This window comes from Lipotes vexillifer, unplaced genomic scaffold (genome assembly GCF_000442215.2).
Source record: "Lipotes vexillifer unplaced genomic scaffold, Lipotes_vexillifer_v1.1 scaffold217, whole genome shotgun sequence".
Classification (NCBI taxonomy): domain Eukaryota; kingdom Metazoa; phylum Chordata; class Mammalia; order Artiodactyla; family Lipotidae; genus Lipotes; species Lipotes vexillifer.
In genome coordinates this window covers 5,113,445-5,137,942 of record NW_006788200.1, presented here as the reverse complement: position 1 = coordinate 5,137,942, position 24,498 = coordinate 5,113,445, and the positions used below count along the sequence as shown (strand labels likewise).

At 47.4% G+C, this 24,498-nt stretch overlaps 1 protein-coding gene across 2 annotated transcripts in view; it reads left to right on the top strand.

The window, feature by feature from the left end:
• The window catches only part of SPOCK1 (SPARC (osteonectin), cwcv and kazal like domains proteoglycan 1), a 569,954-nt gene that overhangs the window by 409,378 nt on the left and 136,078 nt on the right, over window positions 1-24,498 (top strand). For both annotated transcript variants that reach the window (XM_007461396.1, XM_007461395.1), the window contains one exon: window positions 12,717-12,843. In XM_007461396.1, the coding sequence (XP_007461458.1) occupies window positions 12,717-12,843 (127 nt within the window). The remainder of the gene's footprint in view (window positions 1-12,716; window positions 12,844-24,498) is intronic.

Sequence of the window (24,498 nt, the reverse complement as noted above, 5' to 3'; positions counted from 1 at the left end):
CTTCTTTATCCATTCATCAGTCGATGGACATTTAGGTTGCTTCCACGTCCTGGCTATTGTAAATAGAGCTGCAATGAACATTGTGGTACATGACTCTTTTTGAATTATGGTTTTCTCAGGATATATGCCCAGTAGTGGGGTTGCTGGGTCGTATGGTAGTTCTATTTTTAGTTTTTTAAGGAACCTCCATACTGTTCTCCATAGTGGCGGTATCAATTTACATTCCCACCAACAGTGCCAGCTGGGGAGAAGGTACAGAGTAGGGAGAAGTGTTCTTGGAGCTGGGGAACAGCTTTTGCAGAGGCCCTGGTTCAGGGAAGGGAAAGGGCCTTGGTGTCCTAAAGGAAGTGAGAGGAGAGAGGCCTGAGCTGCAGAAAGGCAGTGATGGAGGGGACCTGGCTGCATGAGGCCAGAGAGGGAGGCAGGGCCCGACCCTACAGAGCCTTGAAGGCCACGGACGGGGTCGGCTGTCAGGCCAGGTGTGAAAGGAAGTTTTATGTGGCTTTAAGCCAGAGAGTGACATAAAAGTGTGGCTTAGGATGGACTGAATTTTTTTTATTACTTTTGGATTGTAGTTTATTGCAAAAGCTTTTAAGAAAGCATCAGAATAAAACAATTGTCTATGAATTGAAGAAGATTTAAAATGACCACCGTTAAAGATCTGGTAAGAGTTTTTTATAATATAATCGACAAGAAAATGTGGGCCGAATTTTCTTAAATTCTTGCTCTTAAAACCAGATTGTGTGCTATGTGACAGGAGCTGGAGGACTCTGGGTGTGAGTGTGTGTGTGTGTGCACGCGCACGCACGTTCACGCACGCTCATGCACACCTGCGCTCACAGGGCGATCCTAAAGCTCCCTTCCTTGGAGCTGGTAGCCTAGTAGAGGGGACTAGGGACACAGGTGCCTACAGTCTAGGCTAGAAAGTCAAAAGTCCCATGAACTAAAGTTAAAACTCCAAGAAGGGAGCAGCCACTTCCCCCTGCAATTGGGGCTGGGCCATGGGTAGAAGGCAGGGAAGGGGCAGCATGGGCCAGTGGTATGTACTAGTATCCCTCGTAGTTTAAGAGCACGTAAGGACTCTGGCTCAGATGCTGTGTGACTTGCTTAATCCTGCACAGCCTTTATGTGGCAGAGATGGGGGACCAGGGCAAGGCTGCCCGAAGCCCGTCTTCTGTGTAAGGGCCACTTTGCCTTCCAGACACTTTCCTACATGGAATCTGCATTTTCTTATCAGAGGATGACTTTAAAGTAATGCTGGAACATAGTAGGTGTCCAGTGAAAGGTAGTCTCCCATATGAGCCTCCAGTTGCTCAAGGAACCATCAGGTGGGGTGATGATCCTTGCCAGCCCACGTGAGCTCACATCTGCAGAGGCCCTGCTGTTCTTCATGTTCTGGCTGGTTGGTGTCAGTAGTCATGGCTAGTGAGTTCCCTGCCACAGAGCACATCGCCCCCCACCCCCACCCCAATCATGCTCATCCCACTTACTTGTAATACCTGGATCCCTCTGGAGTATAACTCCAGGTCTTGGCACTCTGCAGGTATTCACATTACAGCACTTCTGGTGGGTATTTTGGCCTCATTGGCCCCCTAGTTCCATTTTGGAGAATCTATCTCATGGAAGCCAATAGAGATACACGTAAAGATCTGTATTCCAGGATGTTCAGTGCCCTTGACTACAGTGTTAAAGAAATAGAAACAACCTCCTCATGGTCCATCATAGAAGAATGCTTACACACACCAGAGTGTGCTTTCTGTAGAATCCCCTTCCTCTAGATGACCTCTGCGTTAACTCTTGCGGTATTGGCAGCCACCTCCCCAACCTCCTGAGATGGAACCTCTGTCCTGGGACAGCTCTCACTCACTGTGTTGAGAGATCTCCCTTATGCTGACTCAGAAGGTTTTCTCTTCGTAACTTCTAGACATTGGTCCAGGTTCTACTCTGGAATAGCATTAGGGCACAGGGTTACTGCTCCCTGTGCCAACATATTCTTGAGCATCTTGTCTGTGCATAGGAGCAGCTGGGTACCTGAATGAGCATAGTCCAAAGTAGCCAATGATAAGTAGCTGCAGGGCACAAACAAGGGACTGGGAACATAGGACAGACATGCTTCGGGGGAGGGGCGGGGCTGTCTGAGACATCTTCTTCAAGGAGTAGCCTTGGAGCTGGCCCTCGGGAAAGGGTGGGAGGAACCTGGCCGGAGAAGGTAAGTGTTGGAGAGCACACAAGACCGAGGGAGCTAGGCTTCATTCTTGGCCGCCCACCCAGAAAATTCCCTACCAGTGAAGGCCACAGAGGCGAGAAGGAACTTGTCAAGGGCTCCAGCTTCTCTCCTCTGACCCTGACTGTGAAGAAAACTTTCAGAGCAGGAGAAAGTTATGATGCAGATGTGGCCATGCCTGTGTTCTGCGGCACTGGTGGTGGTGAATGGTGCCACGTTGATGGTTTGCGGATGATGGTGTTCAGCTGGATCGCCCTGGATCCGTGTCTCTGTCAGCTTCCAGCCTGTCTCTGGGCCTGTCCTGCAAAGGCGGTACCCCCGATGCCATCTGCCCACCTCTGCTTCATTTTGCCGACTTGTTCTTCCTAAAGTGGATCATATGCAGCCCTCCCAGGATGGGGTTGCTTTGCTGCTGGTGACTAGAAAACAAACGTGGCTATTTTTTCTCTCATACGCATGTCCCATAATAATTAACTGCCCCTCAGGAACACAAGCACGTATTTTCTGAGATGATAGCAGCAGAGCCTGTGGTAGAATTGCATGTGCCTGCCCTCACCCTCTTGTGCACACCTGAGCTCACACACACTTAGCTAGAAGTCGTGGTAGCAAAACCCTGAGTACTTCTGGCCCCTCCCGAGAAGAGGCAGGATTATGGACGCTCAGAGAGGGAGGCAAAGGAAATTCTTGGCCCTGGGCTTTCATTTGATTGTTTTCCAATGAGCATATCCATTGCTAAAAATTTCCTCTAAGGTCTCAGGGCTAGAAAGGGCCCTTGCTTTCTTGGGCCAGCAAACAAAGGCAACCAGCAAACAGGAAATCAAATGGGAATGCCAAAGGCCAGTGGGTAATTGTAACAGTTCCTCTCCTGCCCCCTTTTAGGAAGAAATGGAATTTTACAACAGTACTCCGCCATCCATTATCCTAAGGGAATAAAGAAAGCCCAGCCCTTCACTTACATTTCCCTAATAGCTGCTGTTACACTGCTGGCTTGGCACTTTTCATTAACAAGGCAGAATTTTAGCTGGGGCCTGTAAGTGTATGTGTACGTGTGTGGGTTTTGCCTGCAGGCCCCAGTGGCCGAGCTCTTCAACAAGCTGAACTTTGAGTTAAAACTCCACCATCGCTGCCTCATAGAGCCCCTTGGTGCCAGTGACCGTGTTCTGTCGTTGCCTCAATGGAAGGTGACTGCAGACACAGAGTCTCAGGCCACTTAGTGGAATCTACGTAATCACATCAGCCTGCTAATCTTCGTGATTTGATGTGGGCACGCTGAGGCCATTGTGAGTTTAGGTGAGAACTGGGTTTGATTAGGATCCCTGGACATATCTATTTGGTTTCAAGTATAAGGAAACCTTGATTCAAGTAATGTCCAGAAATGTGAGGAACACCAGAGATCTGGGTTTGTAATTCGGCATGTTCCTTTCCTTCTTGTCTTTTGCCCATTGGTCACACAAATTGCTTCTGACGCTCTTAAATGTAGAATGGTGATGGGGGTCCTGAAATTAATAGCACGTAGAAATCTGCCACGTAGAAATTTTCTTAGATAAGTTAGCATTCTCAGAGAATCTTTACCTTTTCAGGATGTAGGAATAAAAACAGTTAAAGTAACACCTACCCCAAATACATTCAGCCATCCAGAGTAATTAAATATCATTATACTAATTAATAATTGTTACATGTGATGTGTGTTATAGGAAGTACATTTAACACAAATCTAGCATTATCTTTGAATTCTTTGCCCAATTTCTGGCACATAGTAGGTATATAATAAATGTTTACTGAAAAAGTAGACTGTCTCTAGGATCCTAACCACCTTTGGAATACTTATACCTTCAGTTTTGATGGCTTTGCTTAAACAGGCCCTCAAAATGCAGTAATGTAGAAACTTAGTTCAGATAGATCTGACCCCTTGTTCTTCACTGAAGCCTTTGAGGACTGGTCAGGAGGCCTTTACATAGATAAACTCCCTTTTTTCAGCCCTCCTTCCTGCACCTGGGAGATCTTTCTTCTGTTTCAATCACCTTGACTTTTTTAAACACTACTGGAGAAATGGAGTGTTGGCAGACAGGGGTAGGCTTGACAACATGCATTTCTTAAGAAATTCTGAAAATGCATTCCTTCTTTAGATTTTGAACAGATTAAACCAGCAATACGTGGTTGTAAGAGAGTCAAATACTAGACATATAGAGTAACAAAGTGGAGGTTCCCGTTCTCACAACCTCAGTCCTTCCTGGCTAAGAGTGTGTTTCCTGTGGTGTGTTCCCTCTTAAACGTTTTCAGCTCTTTTACACATGCACGTACAGTGCTGTTGGAAACTCTCCTTTGGCTATTGAATCTTGTCATCTGTGAAGATTAGATGCTTTTCAGCTGCCTGGGCCATTACACAGCTCAGGTGAAAGGCAGGTCATGGAGGCTCAAGTTGAAATGAACTGCAGTCCAGAGGTTGCCGTTCACATACACCCAGAGAGACGTTTCCTGCTTTTGGAATTGCATCCATACCAGGCACATATCTGTTTGGTGGCCCTGGTTTTGCTCTAAAAACGTAAAAAATACGTACTTTTCCTATGGGTTTGAAGGTGCTTTAGAAAGCTGGCTTGGTGGTGGTTTGGAAGCATGCCTGGGGACTCATGGCTCTCTGCTAATTCTGGAACCTGCTTATCTCTTGTGATGGATTTGAGCCTCGACCTGGTGGATGTCAAACCCTCAGCCTCCTTACCTGGGCCAAGCCAGATGGAGTGAAGACACACAAGGGTGCTGGCTTCCCTGTGAGTGACATGCCAGCTTGAATCAGTGCATCAGTAGATGCTCCACCCTGATGACCAGGGCCCACCTTGTGAGTCTGGGTCCTTCCATAAGTCTGCTTTGCTCACGAAGTCTCCTCGACTCGTACTCACTCCCAACACTTCCCATGTTCTTCCCATGTTGCACTGTCACTTCCCTCCTTCTTGGAGCTGCCGGGAGGAGTGAATGTGACAGTTCACGTAAAGGACCTGGAACATTGCGAGAGCTCAAAACACGGTCCTTATTGTTACTGGTCGTAATAACAGTAGTATCAGCAGAATCATAAGTCCTCAGTAAATGTTTAGCTGCTATTATCATTATTATACATTTGCCCTTTAAAATTTCAAGCTTCTGTAAACAGCATGTGTCTATACCACGTGAGTGCCCAGTAGCCCTTATAACACTCCGAGATGCACAATAGTTATTCCACGGAGGCTGGGCGTTCTTTCCACAGTTCCCTAATAGACATCTGTTTATTAGGAAACTTGGACTCTCTTTGGAGAGGATCTTGTGTCTGGGACCTTCTTCATTTGGAAAAGGAAGGAGACTCCTGAGCCCACGGGCACCAGGATGGAGCATGTCTCATGTGGGAACCTTCCTCTCTCACAAAACAGCTTTTGTAAATGGCACAGGCCATTATGCTCCTCCTGTGTAATTTTATGACTTAGTATAATGACTCAGATAACCCTAACAATGGAGGAATTATAGCCTCACTTTACAGGGCAGGTTATTTCAGTGGTTAACATGTTTTCGTTCCAATTAACATTCATTATTTTGTCTCTGGTTCAAAGTAGCCACCTTATCAACTATCTGAGTATCTACCATCCTTGTTTCAGAAGCAATTAGTTCTGATTTTGCAAACAAATTCAATCTCGGTTTCCAATGGGCAGTTTGACGTTAACATGAAAGTAAAATGCAGTAATGCTGGCTGCCAGCAAACAGACACTGTGCTTAATGGAAAGGGTTGGTTCCTCGGTGGGTTCTCCAGGCCTCTGAGCTGACAAGTCTGCCGTAGAGATTTGACGAGAGAGCAGAGACAGGACAGAGAGGAAGGGACTGGGACTGGTTATGTCGGCCTCTGTTTTTTCCTTCCATTAAATGGAGTAATGGCAGCATCTACTGCCAGGGTGTTGTTGTGGGCGAGGAGTCAGGGAGATGTGTTCAGGGCATTCAGACTAGAGTGGAGCAGTCATAGAAAAGAACTGGAGTGCAGCTGCTACTATTTGTGACCTGGAATTGCTTTTCTCTTTTACCAGCTGTTCATATGCAGAGTAGAACAGTTCTGTCAAAAGTTATGCAAACACGTTAGAATGAACAGTGTATTAAATAAAATGAAGGGGTCTTGTCTTCTTCAATAACTGAAGAAAGGACTTCCCTGGTGGCACAGTGGTTAAGAATCCACCTGCCAAGGCAGGGGACACGGGTTCAAGCCCTAGTCCGGGAACATCCCACATGCCGCAGAGCAACTAAGCCCGGGCGCCACAGCTACTGAGCCCACAAGCCACAACTACTGAAGCCTGTGTGCCTAGGGCCTGTGCTCCACAACAAGAGAAGCCACCGCAGTGAGAAGCCCGTGCACCGCAACAAAGACCCAAAGCAGCCAAAAATAAATAAATAAAATTATTTTTAAATTGGAAAAAACTGTCAGCAGTTCTACACAGTTGCAGCTCCTTCCCCCACTGCATCATTCAGATATTTTTGATACACTTTGTTGAATTGCATCCTGTGGGATTGATATCAGGAAATTTACACCTGCATTTATATTGATTGCTGGAAAAAAGTTCTCTAGAAGTCTTGGTTCTGACACTTTCACTGTGGGCCCTGATTACGGCCCTACCTCTGCCCGTGCTCATGTGAAATACTGGGTCACAACTCATGTCATCAAAGATTCCCTTGCTTGTCAGCTGGGGAAGTGGCAGGATTTGGGACTTGCCTTGATTGGTGAGGGTAGGGATCTCTGAGTGAAGAGTGTCCGGGTCCAGTGGGAAGCAAGAGCAGGAAATGCTGACATGTGGACTTGAGAGTTAAGGTTGACGTTTCCAGGAACTAGGACAGGCAAGAGCGGCCGTGATCTGGTCTGGCTTGCCTGTAGCTATTGCCGTCTTGTAAGAATGCGGTCGTCATCCACCATGCTGCCAGTGGTGAGTTGCTCTTGTAAATAAAATGAATATTAATAAATGCATTTGCATAATAGTGTACCTTATAGAAATCCTCTGAGTGGTGTTCCAAAAAGTAGTTTTAGAACAAGAATCAACATGTGATTCTGTGCAGTGCTGTTAACTTGCTAGAAGGTCCAAATAACACATTACTTGAATACTACCCAATCATGTTTGCTGGCAATTTCTAGTATTTGAATTTTCACTTTAAGCTACATTTCCTTATGAATACTACTGAACTTAATATTTCCTATTTGTTTTAAAAATAACACGTAAATATAGTACTGAGAAGAAGACAGAAAAACTTATTATTTCAGCAGTTCTCAAGAGTTCTTGAGAATTCTCATTTCTCATTCCCGAGTTTGGAAATTACTCTCAGTTGGGAATTTGGAAGCTCTGTCTCGGAGGTCCTCCCCCAGCTTTGGAGACAATCTCACTTCAAGAGGATGGGGGTCCCTCAGCCCTCAGAAGTACAGGAGAGTCCTCCCTACCCACTTTTCTGCTGTCTCCAGACATATTTGCTAATTGATTTTTTCAAGTCTGAATTAGGATTTCTTAGTCGGTCGAATTCTTACTGCTTAAACAACATGCAATTTTTGTCTTCTGCTTAGTGCTAATAATTTCCAGAAATAAAAGGAGAAAGTTCTAAAAGTCCAAATTAATAAATTCACTTATTTCACTGAGCACACCCATGTGTTAAGGGTCAACCATGTTTCCAAGCACCAGGAGCACAAATATGGTTAAGACGCAGTCACTACGCTTGAAGAGTGTACAGTCTATTGAGGAAGATAGAAACAAAATGAACTGCTTTGTGCTGTGGTGACAGTCATAGTTGGGTCTGAACGAGGTGTGTGTTGGGACAAATAATGTCATGGTTAATTCTGCTTGGGGTAGGGCTCCCAGGGGGAGGAGAAACTTCATGGAAAGCAGTCGATTTGCAGCTTAGACAAGGGGCAGATATTTGCTCTGTAGGTAGAAAGCGTTTACCAAGTCAATACAGACCTGAGTTTGCATGGCACATGTAAGGGGCTGATATGGCTGGCTGGAGATAGAATCAGTAGGACCTGAGTGATGGGGAGAAGTGGTGAGGGCAGGGAAGGGAGGTGCCCAGGATGGGCTCCAAGGCTTTTAGCTTGGGTGTATGCCAGGTCCTATCTGAATCATAGTAGCGTCTTAACGTTTGGTCCAGTCAAATCAAGGTGCTTGCTTGGAGACTAGTAGGGGAGCCTGAGCAGAAGTGATCACAGGACCATGCTGGGCTGAGAGTGTAGCCTGCCTGCCCGTGGAAGGGCCCCCGGAGACTTCCTGGGGGAGGGGATTTTTGAACTGAGCCTTGAAGGAGGCCTTATGAGGCAGAGAGGGTTGGAGGGGAGAAACGTGGGTGGGAATGAAGGTGTTTCAGATCTGGGAAAAACTCACACGTTGGCACAGGGGTGCAGAGCCCTTTGGTGGCCTCTGGGAAGTAGCCAAGGGTGGCTGGAGAAAAAAATATTTGACATTGGTGGTCAGTGTGTGTGTGTGCACATTGTGTGCATGGGTGTGCATATGCGTGCACAGTGCGTGTGCATGGGGGGTGTGTGTGTGTGCATGATGTACGTGCGTATGCACGTGCATAGGGGTGAGTGTGCATGGGGGGTGTGTACATGGGGTATGTGTGTATGTGCATGCATAGGTATGTGTGTGTATACATGGATGTGTGTGTGGCAGGGAGGTTGGAGTGGGAAGCAGACAGACAGTGACCCAGTGAAGACAGGCTCAGTCAGTTTAACAGCAAAACTAGGAGTTCAGACGATGCCCTAGGAGGTGGGGAGAAGATGGAGAATGAAAGCATGGGAGTCGCATCACCAGATTTGGACCTAAGAATCATCACTCTGCTTCAAAAACATACATGCTGGGGATTTTGGTAAACTTAAAAAAAAAGGATCAAGAACAAGCAACTGAGCGAAAGAGAGTAAGCAGTGCCGGTGATCTTCTGATTGTCTTTCTTCTCTCCATCTTGTCGGTTGGGATTTTCTGTGCCGCGCTGTGTGTAGGGTAGGAGGTGTGGCTGCCCCCAGCACCAGCCAGGCTGGGATGGAGTTAGGGCTCTGTGGCCAAAGGGAAGGCTGGCAGGACCTGCCTCCTGGACTAAATTACTTGTGTCGCCCCAGTTGATGAATGTCTCTGACATTGGGAATAGCAATCCCATCAAGACACCTTCATCGGATTTCACTCTTCATTGACTCAAGAAGTGAAATATCTTAGAGCCAGAAAGCCTAGTCCCTTGCCTCGACTGGGTTGGTTATTTTTTATGGTTTGCCCTGAATTGTGGGGATTGAAATATACACACAATAACCAGGGAAGTTATGCCTCCTTGGGCTCACATATACTTGTACATTACTTTGTGTAATTTGGCCTCTGGACAGAGACTATAGGTTTGGGTGCCGTCCCCGCTAGGGTCCTAGTGGGGTAAGGAACACCTGGGTTTGCCTGGATATAATAGGTATGTTTGTCTCATTAGAATTGGGAAAACTCAGAATGGCTTGGCGTTTGTACCTCTAGTCCCCAAGGCATCCCAGGAGAAGTCAGACGTGGTTCCTCCTGGGCATAATCCATGACCACCTGGCATCAGGTATGAGAGAGAGCTTTCTCCACTGCAGGTGCAGAGTCAAGGACAGTGTTTCACAGGGATTTTATTTATAAAACTGAGCCCTGATGGTGAAAATATAGATGCCAAAATAGGGGAATTAAAATGGTCCTAGAGCAATGCACTCATTTTCAGGATAACTTCAACCTGACAGATACATATGAAGGAACTTGGCCATATTTCTTTGTGACACTGGGCAGTTCACTTCTGCTATGTGTGTCCAATTCCTCATTTATAAAATAAAGTTCTTAGACTAGATTCATTTTAAGGTATTTTCTGGCTCAGATAGTCTGTGATTTTGTGATTAACTGCTAGTAACCGCTGCAGTGGTCAGCACGCAGGGTACCTACCACCCACTCACCCAATAAGGATATATCGAGCATCCTTGATACACCAGGCCCACTAGGAAGCACTGGCCAGCTTCACCTCTTTGCCTCCCCTTAACACGCTTGATAGTGAAGTTCAGGTCCAGAGACAGGGATAACCCACCACTAGCTGGTGATTAATAGGTAGTTGTATCTTTTCCTCAAAGTCAGTGGCTCAGTGCTCACTTCTCCCTTGTCTGCCTTTGGCTGAGCTCCTTCAGGCTTCCTTCCTCTGGGGCATCACTGCACATGGTTATGCCTGCTCCAGCAAAGCTGCCCACTCTTTGGACTTTATTGCCTCTTTCTGGGAACTCAAAACAAGAATTGCTTCAGTTGTGTCAACGCACGCTGGGGACTGACCCAGGAGAAGGGCTGCCAGACGCCAGAACTGCTGCCTGTATTTGCTGATTCATTATCGGCATCAGACAGTCTGCTCTGTGAATGATGATAAATGTGTGGTGTTCTTCTGAAGGAATCACATCCTCTGAGATTAACCCTGTGCCAACAGCAGGATTGTCCGCTGCATGGCATCCCATCCCCTACAATCCCCTTTTCAGTAGTCCAGGACACACCTTGAAAGAAGAAAGTGTGTTTGGTTAAGGATAATAGGAGACCTCATGTCCATGTGATTTAGAAACGCAAACAGTAGATGTTTTTATTCCAGACAGAGAGGCAGGGACAACGTGGGTAGCTGCTCTGGAAGCGGGCAGACGTTGGAGAGAGGAGCCCCAGTGACAAACATGCAGGTGCCCCAGCAGATTTTCCGGCTACTCATCTAGGTGGGACTGAGATGGGTTCAAGAAGAGTCATCCCTGGACACACTGCAGCTGTGGGAATGTTACCACGCACCTAGCCACCCGTTGTCTCCATCACTGTGGGCAAGGCTCTTCACCAGCTTGGCTTTAGTTGCTTCCGTTAGGAAAATGAGTCATCTGGACCAGGCCATCTCCAAGTGCCCTCGTAGGACTTCCCCTACCAGTTTATTGGTCAGACAGGCTCAGCCCTACAACCCGTCCAGCCTGGGATCCCTGACGGCTGCAAGTGTTGTGCTGTGGGTATGTGGTCCTCCTCTCGATGTCAGGCTCCAAGGCAGTTCCCCAAACAGACCTTCCTGCTCTTACTGCCTCCCCCAAATCGCTGGGGCAGGTTTGAGGTAGGATAAGAACCAAGTTGGTGAGTGCCGTTTCTTTGGAAGAGGGTAGGTTATGTCAGATGCCAAACCCCGATTCCTGAGGAGCTGGAGATCCATTCCACACCTGGCAGAAAAGATGTCCTCCTTGGGGCCCATGAGTTCTGGGGAGTTCAGCACCATTCCAGAGCTAGGGCTTTAGAATTAAGTCATATTTCTATGGCAACGGTACTTAAACCTCCATCTACTGGGGCAAATAATAATGATAACAACAGGTACCAATTTTGTTGCTTCCTATTTTCCAGGCATTATACTGAGTCGTTTACATGTATCAGCTCATTTCAATCCTCATACCATCCCCTTGAAAGAGATACTATTCCCAGCCCCTCACCCAGCCCCATTTTACAGATAAGGAAACTGAGATTTACAGGGTGAGATATCCTGCTGCAATCACACTGTACGAGGCAGAGCTGACTTTTGAACCTGTGTTTTCTGACTCTAGCGCCCGAATAAGCACCTTGCAGGACTGCCAGAGCAAAGCACTTCAAGGGCACAGTACCCGCCTGATTGATGGGCAGCTCACACTCACTTGTCCTCCACCCAGAACTCACCCCTCAGCTGGGAGAGTGGCTCTCAGTGGTTTGCTGGGAAAGCAGCCTCAACTAAGAGAGAAAGGGAGGCCGTAACTGCAGGCCTTTATTTCGGTGGTTTATGATATGGTGATGGGGTTTCTTCCGTCAACATAAGCCATCCTAATAGCACCATTTATCATTATGACAAAGGTTAGGGTAGGCGGAGACTGGAGCGGGAATGAAAGAGTAGAATTATGATGATTTTAGCTGTTGAAAGTGACATCACCTCAGAAGCGGGCTATCGAATGGCAAATTGAAAGCCGGACTGAAATTGCTTTAAAACGTATCCAGAGATGGTTTTCCACAGCTGTGATAAAGTCATTTGGTTGTGTTTGGAGATGCATTTCTATCTAGACTGTTCTCTGAGTTGTCTCTGCACCCTCCCACTCGGAGGCTGCTGGTCGGCCCTGGAGGCGTCTGAGGCTCTGGGTGCTGTTTGGGGGCACCTGTGATCTGCCACACCCCAGATGGGGTGCTGGGGAAGCTGACGGAGTCATTCTCTCATTGTCTTTTTAGTGTGTTGTGAATGTCTCTTCATGTCAATAAGTCATGTGTTTATAACATTTTTAATGGCCACATTGCTTTCCTCCATCCATCTGGTGGGTTGAGCCTAGGCTTCTGGAACTGTCTCCTGCCCCCTGTCAGCAAGTTGGAACAAATGGGGGTGCTGGCCAGGGGCCTTCAGGATGTGCCTGGCTGTTTGACCAGCCCTTATTTATTTGGCCTTTATCCAGGTAACCTGGAGGAAAGACCATGGAGACTGGAGCTTCAGTTACCTTAGGCCCTCTTTTTTTCATCCTCAGGCAAAAGAAGGGGAATGTAGCCCACAGACACTGGGTTGGACCTTCGAATCTGGTCAAGTGCAAGCCCTGTCCCACGGCACAGTCAGCCATGATCTGCGGCTCCGACGGCCACACCTATACGTCCAAGGTTGGTCTTCTTCGTTCTCTTTTTTGTCATCAAAAAGTACTCTGTGTCTGTTTGTTCTGACAAGGCTCTCTGGGCCAAAACTGGGGCCTGTGAATCTCGGTGGACTTCGGGGCTTGCCCTTGAGAAGCTGCCACGTGAACAGACTCTTTGGCTTAGGAGACAAGATAAAAGTATTCTCTCCCATGTAACTGGAGTGATCAAGGGCTTAGGGGAAGTGTGATTCTGAGAGTGGTGTGTGATCCTGAAGTGAATCTAGGCCAGCTTCCTGGAGGAGGTGAGGAAGTAAGCTGTTCCGAAGCTCAGCTGACGGGGAGCAAAGATGTGAGGGAGGCCCAGGATGCCTGCCTTACAGACAGCATGGTGATAGGGAGGTGAATGATGTCGGCACACATTTAAGCTTCATTTATTGTGTATCTAGGATGTATCCAGCACGACACCAGGTCCTGGGGCTAGAGAGGCTGCTGTTCCTTTCTCTGGGGACTTCAGGGCTTACAGTCTAATGCGGGGGGGCAGGGTTGCTAGTATGGTGACAGGTCATTTTAACTCAAACCAGTGAAGAGAAAATGGTTTCATAGAAAAAAGGACTAGGCATAAAGTGGGTCTGTTTATTCTTAGTGGAGCAAGGAGGAGGAGCATTTCATCTGGGCTCTAATAAAAGGAATTGCAGGCAGGGAGGCAGGGATCACTAGGGTGGAGGAAGGAGGTGACCATTTGTTCTTGGAACTACAGACAGTGTCCTCGGGCTAAGGTTGTCCATTTGTGTTTGGGAATGGGTACATTTCGGTGGGCTAATGAACGAAAGAAACCACAGAGTCAACACGGCTTTGCTTATTCTCTTATTCAACAAATATAAATCAGCACCTGCTCCCACACGCTTAGTGCTAGGCGTGGAGAGTTGTGTGTGCGTGTCTGAGACAGGGTGGGGGGTGAGGAGTGGGTCTCTGACTCTCCCATCCCCTCCAGCCAGAGCTGCACCGCCTTTATCTCTCTTCTTGTTTTCTCTGTAGGGATCATTTGCAGAAGGGAGTCTGGGGCTGATGAGAGTTGTAACTGGTGACTCCCTGGTCACTTGTGGCCACGTTGCCTTGTGGTCCTTGGGCTTGGGCCTTTACGCTGGTCCCACCTCTGTCCCTCCCCCACTGCACACACAGCTTCTGTTCTCTGCGATCCCCTCACCATCCTGACCTTTACACCGTGGAGACTGCATAGGCCTGGGGGTCCCTCGCTGCCTGCTGTCCTCAGAAGCTTATTAGGATTATTACAAGTAATAATAATAATCATGTATTATTATTCACCAAAAGAGTGAGTCACGTACTTTTATTCACTGAAAGTAGATGTGTATTCTCTAGGATTTTCACAGTTTTCTAACCAAAGGGAATATATGTAACAAAACAGGAAGCCAGAAGGTTCATCCAGCTTGCACCCAGACCCGTGTAAGCTGCTTTAGGATATCAGTATCAAAATTACTGCTTGGTAGTTCCTTTGTTCTTTCAACAGGTATCACTAGAGCCCTTCTTATGCACCAGGCTCTGTGCCAGGTGCTGGGGAAACTTAGGATATAGTGGAAATAAAAAAGCTGGCGCTTCTTCATGGCCAGAGTCAGTAAGCCATACCTCCCCCACGTCAGACCTGCAGTGTGAATTACAGCGTCTCTGCCCAGGGTCACAGCCGGAACATCCTGGCTCAGTCGCTCAGCCCAGCTTGGCTGAGTGTGCCTACCATCCCTGCTTCGCATCTCTCCCTGACCCCGAAGGAACCGCAGGCTTGCTTCTAACACCCTGCACTGTCTGGACTAGTGCCTTTATAATAACATTGATGACTCAGATCTGTCCCCCACTCCCCGAAGGCAGATCAGGCCATCATTGTCTTTCAGCTAAAGCCCAGCTTCTAGGTATGTGAACAGTTGCCTGCAGATTCTGTTAAAATGCAGATTATGACAGAGAAGGTCTGATGTGACGCCTGAGATTCTGCATTTCTAACAATTTCCCAGGTGACGTCCATGCTGCTGGTCCACGGACCACACTTTGAGTAGTGAGGACTTTGGTTTTTATAGACACCTCCTAATGGGACTCTTTACCTCCAGTCTGCCTTTCCCCGGCCCCCCAAATCCATTTCCACATGACATAAGAGGTGAGGGTAATTCTGCATTAAAAGTCTGTTTGTACGTCTCCCCCACTTCAAATGTATGGATAGCTTTCCTCTTGCAGTCGCAACTAAGCTGAGACCCTTCACCATCAACAGCAAAGCCCCCCAGAGTCTGTCTCCGTAATCACCTACTCTAGGCAGATCCTTCATTCGTTTGTCCAGCAACTATCCCTTGGACACTTGTCATTGTTCTAGGCACTGTGCAGCGCATGGAAGGGCAGTGGGGAACCAGACCGACGCCATCCCTGCTCACTTGGAGGTTACACTCTGGTAGGGGAGACAGACAGAAATAACTGACCAAACAAACAAATAGGTAACTTCAAATTTTGGTAACTGGTACCAATCAAATACATGTGGTGCCCTGAAAGAGAGACAGAGTGCTTTATAGCTTCAAATGCCAGCTCCCCCTGACCCCCGAGCTACAGGAAGCAGTCATAACCTGTCAGATGTGGCTTGAGATGCTGCCAGTTGCCCAGGGAATGTCTCTGCAAATGTTTGCTGGTCAGGGACCCCCTACAGTTTGAGCAGGAAAGTTGGTTTTTGTGTTAGAGAGGGTTGCCTGCTGAGAAGGCCTTTCTGAGGAGGTGTCCTTTAAACTCTGAGAGGGGGCATTGGTAGAGTGTTCTAGATAGAGGAAATAGCATAGGCCAAGTAAGGCAGGATGATGAGTTTGAAGAACTAAGAGGTTGCCCTACGGGTGGCTGTGACGGTGAGGGGAGAGGCACAGGAGACGAGGAGAGGGCGGATGTGAGGACAGTCCAAGAGGAGACATTCAGCCAAAGCTTGGAAAGTAAGCAGGTGCTCAGGCAATGCCAGGCTTGCAGGACACTTGCTACTGTAAGTGCCTTCTTGCCCATGTCCGCCTTAAGTGGCAGACTTAAGAGTGTGTGTGGTCCTAGAGGTAGAAACAATGCCTGTCTACCTTCACCAGGCACAGGACACACACTGGGTGCTCAGCATCACGGATAAGAGAGAAGAGCCTCTGAGGACTCCAGCTGAGACGGAATGGTGAGATTCCAGTCTGTGCAACCCTTCCGGGATTTGAGTGAAGGGGTTGCAGAGAGCTTAGTGATTGAGAGAAATAAGCCATCCCCAGCCTGGGCCAAGTAGCTTAGCTAAACACCCAGCCTGGAGCCCTGGCAGAGAGAGGCTCTTTGCAATGATTCTGTCTTTGTGAAAATCCAGTTTGTGCTGTTCAGTTATTCCCTCCAGCTCTGGAGTGAACTGCCTGATCCTGGAGCCTGCGATTAGAGACGAGCCATGAAATGTCAGTGAGTGATCAGTGTTTGGGCAAGTGGCACGTTGCACATCAAACTCCAGCAACAACCTGCCTGCTCGCCTGTCTCTCGTTTGCAGAAGGAGCTTCAAATGCCAGCTCCCCCTGACCCCCGAGCTACAAGGAGCAGTCGTAACCTGTCAGATGTGGCTTGAAATGCTGTCAGCTGCCCAGGGAATGTCTCTGCAAATGTTTGCTGGTCAGGGCTCCCCTGCAGTTTGAGCAGGAAAGTTGGCCTTTTGGGTTAGGGAAGGTTGCCTGCTTACAGGTAGTGGTGACTAGCTTGTTACTACAGGCAGGATCAGGATTTGGAAGGCTCCTTTGCAATGATTTTTCAAAAGAGGAATGGCTTCCAGGTACTGCTGGGCAAAGCCCCAAAGTCTGCCCCAGCCTGCTATTCCTCTAGCGCCCTTGAATTCCTGTACCTGCCTCAGTCCTGAGTTTCCCAGACCTGGTCAGCTGTCTTTTCTTGGAGCAAAAGAAGAGAACTAATGCCTTCTTATCAGAACTTGTAGTGCCTTTCTCCCCATCCTCCATGTGGGGTAGACTGAGGCCCAAAGAGTCAAGGGCAGTGGCAGAATTTGACACTCAGAGTCTCTTGCCCAGATATCTGTGATCACCTGCTTCCAGTTAAAACAAAGGGCAGAGGCTGGTGGAGGGGCAGCAGTGCAGTGGAAAATGGTGTGTGTGTTGGTTTTTGACATTAATCTTCTAGCTTTCTATCCACTTTTAGAAAGTTGGCGTTCTCTTTTTCCTAAAGAAATGAATCAAATGACTCATGCTGAGGGCGTGTGCTGACTGCTCAAGACCTCTGAAGCCAAGACCAATTCTAAACCCTCGTGGTATGCAATGAGACTTCCTTCCAAAGGGGATATTTCAGACTGGTCGGGTTCAGTATTGGAGTGATTTAGCTATTGCCCCTAAACATGTGGCCGCTTCTTTATTGAGGTTCAAGAGTACATTTTAGTCTCACAGACAAAGCTGTCACAGGACCACCAGTAGATGGGCAGTTAATAGAGTGAATGAGTTAACTGTTAGTGAACAAGTGACTTCCCATTCCCTGGAGTTATGGCCTTTTGTGGGTCATTGGGGTCAAGAAACAAAGGACAGATGAGGCCAGGATGCATGTACAACTGGAAGTGATTTGATGTCATAAGTCACATTCACAAAAATCAGTTTTGGCAAAAATATAGTGCAGCCCAGTCCCATCATCATCAAGGAAATCTGTAATAAATAATCAGCATCCTCCAGGGGAAGTGTTCACCCTTTCCCAGGTGGATCTGAAGCCTGTGCGGAGCACTGACAAGCGGAGGAAGGAGCGTGGGTATCAGCTCTGTCCTAGATGCCCGGTGTTTGTCTTCGGCTTCCGTCAAACAAGCTTGCTTTCTGCTTCTGGGCCCTGAACAATCAGAAGCTCCTAGAATGGGGGTGGGGATGTATTTAGAAGCCTCTGTCTGTAGCAGGACTCTTCCAGTGTCCTGGCACGAGGGACACCACTCAGAGCTCTGTGACTCCCCCAGATCAAAGATAAAATCTGCAGGAATGCACAGCATCTTGAGATGAAGGGATATAAGATGTTACATGGCAGTAAATGACTCTATATTCAGACTCTACAAAGCATAACTCACAAAAGATAAGGAACAGAAAACTCCCCTCTGGGAATAGGCAAGTGGAGGCCAGCACCGCAGCTGGTTTGAGAATGTGGTAGAGACCCTGCCCCTCGACGTGGCTTCTAGGTAGTAAGGATCACCCTTATCATTTAACTTGCCCTGATGTCACATTCTTCTGGCCAGGAAAACTGAAGGAGTCCAGAAATTCAGCAAGTGTTTATTGAATTCTTTCTTACTCTGTGTCACACGTTGTGCTAAGTCCTAGGGATGCGACAGAAGACGAAGCCCCAGTTTTCACGGAACTTACAAGGAAGGTAGACAGATTACAAAGCAGTGTCCTTTCATTAAAATAGGTGTTCAGGTAAGGGATGTTCGGGGTGCTGCAGGACCCAGAACAGGGCCTCCTCGGCCAGTTTGGAGGTGTGACTGGTCTTCTTAGAGGAAGCGATGGTTCATTGAGATCTTAAGGCTGGAAGGAGTCGCCTGGAGTACGAATGGTATAGAGAGTTCATTCATCAGAGGAAAGAGGGGGCTGAAGAGATGAAACAAGGTACACAGACCCTCCTGAAGGAACCGGTGAATGTGTCACTGTGGCAGTGTCGCATGGGGATTGGGGACAGGGGGTTAACTAGACACAGAAATGAGGCTAGAGAAGTGTCAGGGGCCACTTTTCCAGGGCCTTGAAGGCCAAATGAGAGGGGTTGCACTTTACCCTAAGAACACTGGGGGTCTTATTAAGGACTTTTATTTTTTTCCACTGGCTTACACTGGCTGCAGGATGGGAGTGGTTGGGCAAGCCTGGAAGCCTGGACTTGTATTGTGGTTGCGGAGATGGATAGGAAGCAGTCTGAAGTGGCATTCAGGAAGTCATAGCTGGACTTGGTGACTGTCTCAGCTTCAAATACAGAGAGTCATTTTAGCTTTCAGCTCCGCAGAAGGACATCTTCACCTTCTGGATCCCAATGGGACTCGCAGTCGCTCTTGCCTGCAGCTTTGTGGCCTCAGCCTAAGCCAGAGGGACCCCGTCGTTTGTGAGTGCCTTTCCTTTCTCTGCTGTTATCCGTGTAGAAAGAGGAAGGCTCCTGGGGTCCTGGCTGCCAGTTTCTAATTATGCCTGTAAGAAGGGAAGCGTCACCGTGGCTGATGGAATCTGGCCAGCCCCAGCTTCCGGTGGGCAATCTCAGCTTTCTCTCCCTTTGGAGGGGAGATCGGTTTGGGAGAACTGTGAGCAGATCTGGAGTGGTGCTGGGGAACTGGAAACTCAGAAGGGGACAGGAGTGGAGGTGCCCGCTGCTCCAGGTTCTGGCCCTGGTGGGTGTCTCCTGGCTGGGCCTCTTTTAATAGGACTTCCTTGACATCTCTCCCCCTGCACCCACCTGACCAGAGCTCAGACGTCAGGGCTGGGACTGCTTTCGTCCAGGCAGAAGCTGCACGGCCTGACCTCTGAGCGGAGGGCCCTTGGAGTGGCCCGGGGAGCCCTGCTCACCTTGCTCGCTGGCATCAGCCCGGCTGCTGGGAATGGACAAACAAGCCGGCAAACACCCGTCTGCTCTGCCCCTCCTCCCACGACGTTTAGTTCATTAACAGCTGTTAAACAATTAGCAAATGGCTCATTGCTGTCTAGAGGCAGAAGAGAGATGCAGAGTTAAGAAGCGCTGTGAAGGAGGATGGTTCCCCTCTGTTCTGAGCGCGCACACGCGAGGGAGAGGGAGAGAGAGCTTGCCTTACAGTGTTGGCATTTCTTTCAACACACTGTTGCTGCGGATTATATTATTTTCAGAGTCGTCTTAATAGTTTCGAACAGTTGCCACCAAGTAAAGGTCATGTTTGAAGTTCTTGGCAAATGGAGACTCTGTTGGCCGGCATTTCCCACAAACAGGCTGTTCTGAGGGTCAGAGCCAATCCAGGGCATGAATTTGTTAAACCTTCTCAAGACAGCGTCGAGCTCGGTATGTCTTCTTAGTCTCCCCAGACTTTTATGGCCCTGCAGCCATGACAGGCGTGGGTGGTTTTTATGTGCGGCTCCTCTTCTTTGCTTTCTGGCTGAGTTGAGGCTGTCGGTGTTTTCAGGGACATTTTTAGATAGCCCTGCCTCCATAGAACCTGCTGGGTGAGAAGTGTCTTCACTTGCAAATGGCTCATTGGCAAGGGCCTCACTTCTGACTAAACAGAAGAGAAGATGATTGGACACTGAGGTGGAAGGCTTGCATTTGCACATTTTGTGCATCAGGAAACTGGAGCCCGATGGCCATGGTCATGGCCCCAGGAACAAGAGGTGTAGCAGCAATTAGACAAGGCATTGGATACTGCCATCTGGGCAGCCCTGTGGAGGGCCAAGAAGTGGTAAATACCCTGCCCCCATCCTGCATGCTCTCAGGTGGTAGGGGGGAGAAAAAGGTCGGGTCGTGTGCCCATAGACCACGTGGACACCAGTGGTCTGATGCGGGAGTCGGGTCGTAGACTTCACTGTTCTGATATTCTGTTGCTTAGAAAAAGCTAACACAAGAGGTGTTAAGACTTTGGAGACGTACTCAGTGGCATCTAACCAACTCTAAGCAAGCTTGTTTTATACATTAAACAGTTGGAGGTATGGGGACAAATTCCCCATGGCAGATGCCCCAACTTTGCTTTGCCCCCTGAGGCCTTGTTCATTTTCATTGTCCTTTCTTCAGTCTGTGGTAGCCAAACATCACTGGATAATGAGAAGCTAGTGTTCATAGAACGAAGACCCTCAACTATTAGTTTAAATAGAGTTCTTGCCCTTGTTTGGTTGTCATCCCCTTTTCTCTTTCACGGGGTTTTTGGAAGGAACAAGTATAAATAATATTTAAGATGTTTACTGTGTATTAGTTCTGGCTGCTATAGCAAAACTTCAAATGGAAAAGAGGCTTGAACGGGATACGGTTTTATTTCTCTCTCATGTAGACATTCTAAAGATAAGCAGCCTGGGGCTGATATGCTGCCTCCAGACTGTCAGTGGCCAGCGTCCTTTACCTTGTTGCTCTGTCATCCTGACAGTTGGAACTGTTGAGCTTCTGCCTCTTGGTCCAAGATGGCTGCTGTGCCCCAACCAGTAGGAAGGAGGCGACGGAAGAGGCACAGTCTGGAAGTCATGTGTCATTTCTGCTCACATCCTACTGGCCACAACTTAGTCACAGGGCTACGCAGAGCTGCAAGGGAGGCTGGGAAATGTGGGTTTGTTCTGGGTAGCTCCGTATCCAGCTGAAATTTGAGAGTTGTGTTGTTATTAAGAAGGATAGAGTGAATATTAGAGTAATCTAGCCGTCTCTACCATAGTAATATTTTAAATAATGACAGTGACAATAAGAAGAAAACAATAGTACTCCATTGTTGAACATGTATTAGGTACTGTGATATTGTACTAAGTGCCACAGTATTATTTTACTTCCTCTATTGTTCCGTCTAATTCTCACAATGAACCTTTGAGGTAGGGGCTATGAGTAGTCTCAAAGAGGAGAAAGCGGAAGCTGCAAAACTTTGTCCAAGGTCAACACAGCTCTTAGCAGCAGAGTAGATATTGGAACCCTGGTCTGTCTGGTTCTCGAGTGACAGTCTTTACTTCTACGAGGGAAATGCCATCTGAAAAGTAACATAAAATACCAGCTGTATCATCAGGATGCTTTTGATTTCAAGTGACAGAAACAGAACTCAAACTTGGCTTCATCAAAAAATGAAGATTTACTGGCACAGAAGGCTAGAAAGTATACTGGGGTGGGCAGACCTCAGAGAAAGAAGGGGAAATTCAGTGTGGAAATTCTTTCTCATCTTTGTCAATCTCTGCTTGGCTTCATTCTGCCAAGAGGCTCTCTCCCCTTGGCGGGGAATATGGATTTTGACAGCCCCTGATTCATTTGCTTCTAGCCGAGAAACTGCAAAGAAACTTGTCAGTAGCTGTGTTTCAATCCCAGGGAAGGATTCCAATTGGCTGTTTTTGAGTCATGTGACCATCCTTTAATCAAATACTATGGTAACATGACCCTCTTTACACCCACCCTGCACTGTGATCAAGGGTAGTGTTTTTTACCAGAAGAAGAGGAAAAGAGTATTTACTGGACTGAATAAAAATTTTAAAGTAGTATACTGCATAATCACCTTTTAAAATATCAAATATTTAGTATTTGTGTCATTAAAGGCTTCAGCTAAATGCCACTAGCTTTGGAGCCTGTAAGAATGTATTAAGGCGTACTGTGTTTCTAGGAGTGGTAGGCGAAAAGGAGCATATAATACAGGTCCATACCAGACGTGTTAGTGATCTAGTTAAAGAGAAAAGGAAGTTCATGCAAAATAAAGTAGATTCAGCACCACTTTAATTCAGAAATCTTTTCAACCATTTGGCCTAATGTTGTAATACTTCCTTCTAATCATGAGACACATCTGTCCTCAGTTCTGTTAAGCATTTCTTTCTTTCTGGAACATGCCAAGATAACACAGTCTTTTTGGCTCCCGAGGATAAACTTTCAGGTAAAATGGTTATTGTGACATTTCAGAAAGCACAGATGTTCAAGCACCGTCCACGGTGAAATGCATCCTCAGAATTTACATGGTCTGTGTCAACATGCAGATTAGTTATGAAGTTACAGCAGAAGGAAGCAATTCAACTAAGTATTTTACCACTTATTTCTATGTTGCATACACAAGCACGTGTTTAACCAAGATTTGAAGTATAGATTTTCATGTCTTCTTCTCAAATGCCCTGAGTAGAATGCCATGTAATTAGTTAGTGCTTTTGTTAAAAACGTTAGGAAGAATAACCTTCTTGTTGTCAGTTCTGTTGAATGCATAATTAAACTATTTGATAAAGCAATTCCCTGAACATGATTATGCTCATCCTCACCTCATCAGGAGATGAAACGAAGGATTAGGAAAAAATTGCAAAGCACATGAGATCTCTGCCAACCAATCCTTTAGAAGAGAGAAGGGTCCCTGGCCAGAATGAATATGCGCAGTGCTATAAATCTAATTAAATCATTACAAAAACCTTTAATGAAGTTCAGGTTCATGTTGCTTTTGTTTTTCTTAAACAAACAAACAAACAAAACATTCCCTGTTGGCATACTGCTCAAATGAGTACAGTCAGACTTATTCATGACATTTTCCCAGAGAACATTTCAGTACTAGATATGGATAATGCTCATAGAAGCTGATCTCACTTTCTATGCCTTGGGCTAGGACCTGTATGTTATGTCAGAGAATGAGGGAATATTTAGTTGGGTTAGAATTTACCATGAATTGGTACCATAACTGCCTATTGAGAGATACGACTTAAATAATGCCCTCCCTTTTACCGTAGCAAGTTGGTGTTTTTTTCCCATTCTAAAACAAATGAAACTTTTTTTTTTTTTTGCGGTACGCGGGCCTCTCACTGTTGTGGCCTCTCCCGTTGCGGAGCACAGGCTCCGGACGTGCAGGCTCAATGGCCATGGCTCACGGGCCCAGCCGCTCCGCGACATGTGGGATCTTCCCGGACCGGGGCACGAACCCGCGTCCCCTGCATCGGCAGGCGGACTCTCAACCACTGCACCACCAGGGAAGCCCCAGGTGAAACATTTTTGCATCTTTATATACAACGCATGAGATAGAAATGCTTCATCCTTTGGCCAAGGGTGGCACCTTCCTGCGATGCTGGGTTCTGTCCAGTGAGGTGCTCAGAACAGCAGACCTTCTGCAGCAGGGAAGACCCTGTGTCCAAAAGAACAGTTTTCCCCCAAGTTCTTATCTAAAGGCACTGGGGATTGCTTTGAGAAGCAGACCTCCCCAAAGGCAGGCTATGCAGTGGCTGCCAGGCAAGAGATCAGATGAAACCGGAACCCAGGGACCCTGACCAGATTGATCAGATGAAGCTCCTTTTAAGGGTTTATTTACTTTCTCCTCTCCTAGTAGAGAGACCAAAAGATGCTATTGGGTATAAGTGGGGTGGGACTCCCCAAAGGTGGCTCTGAGTAAGATCTGCTACATCTCTCATGTCTTCCACTGTTTCCTGCTGGGAGCTCTGCAGAACAGTCACCTGGCCCGTAGTAGTAGCACACCACCACATGACCCAATTCCCTGGCACCAAACCAAGCAAAATAGAGGTGGAGTAGAGAGGATTCATCAGTCGTTTCTTTTGAACTTTAATGCACATAACGGGATAGAATGGGTTGAGCCTCCCTTACCCACACCCACCTCTGCCAGAAGTGGCGTAAATTTCTTCCTGGGATTTCAACTCCAAGGCTCTGCCTAAGCACCATCTCCTCAGTGAAGCATCCTTGAGCTCTTGGTGCTAGGATAAGCCATTTCTTTCCTCTGAGCTACAACAGCACCATGTGCATAGTTCTGCTGGAGCATTCATTGTACCACGCTAGAACTGTCTGTAGATAAGTGTGTATATCCATCCATATGGTGAGCTAGAGATCCTCAAAACTATCCTTTAAAATAGATGAGCTTGTCAGATGTAAGAGAAATCCCTGGTTGGGGGCTAGGGAGAAGGAAAACCAGAGTGGATACTGACCACTTCCCTGTGTGTGGGGGGGTAAAGGGCAGCTGATCTAACCAAGAAGTTTTGGGGTAACTGCTGCCTGCAGACTGGAGATAGTGCCTTAAATGCTTACAAGATGGGAAATTGCA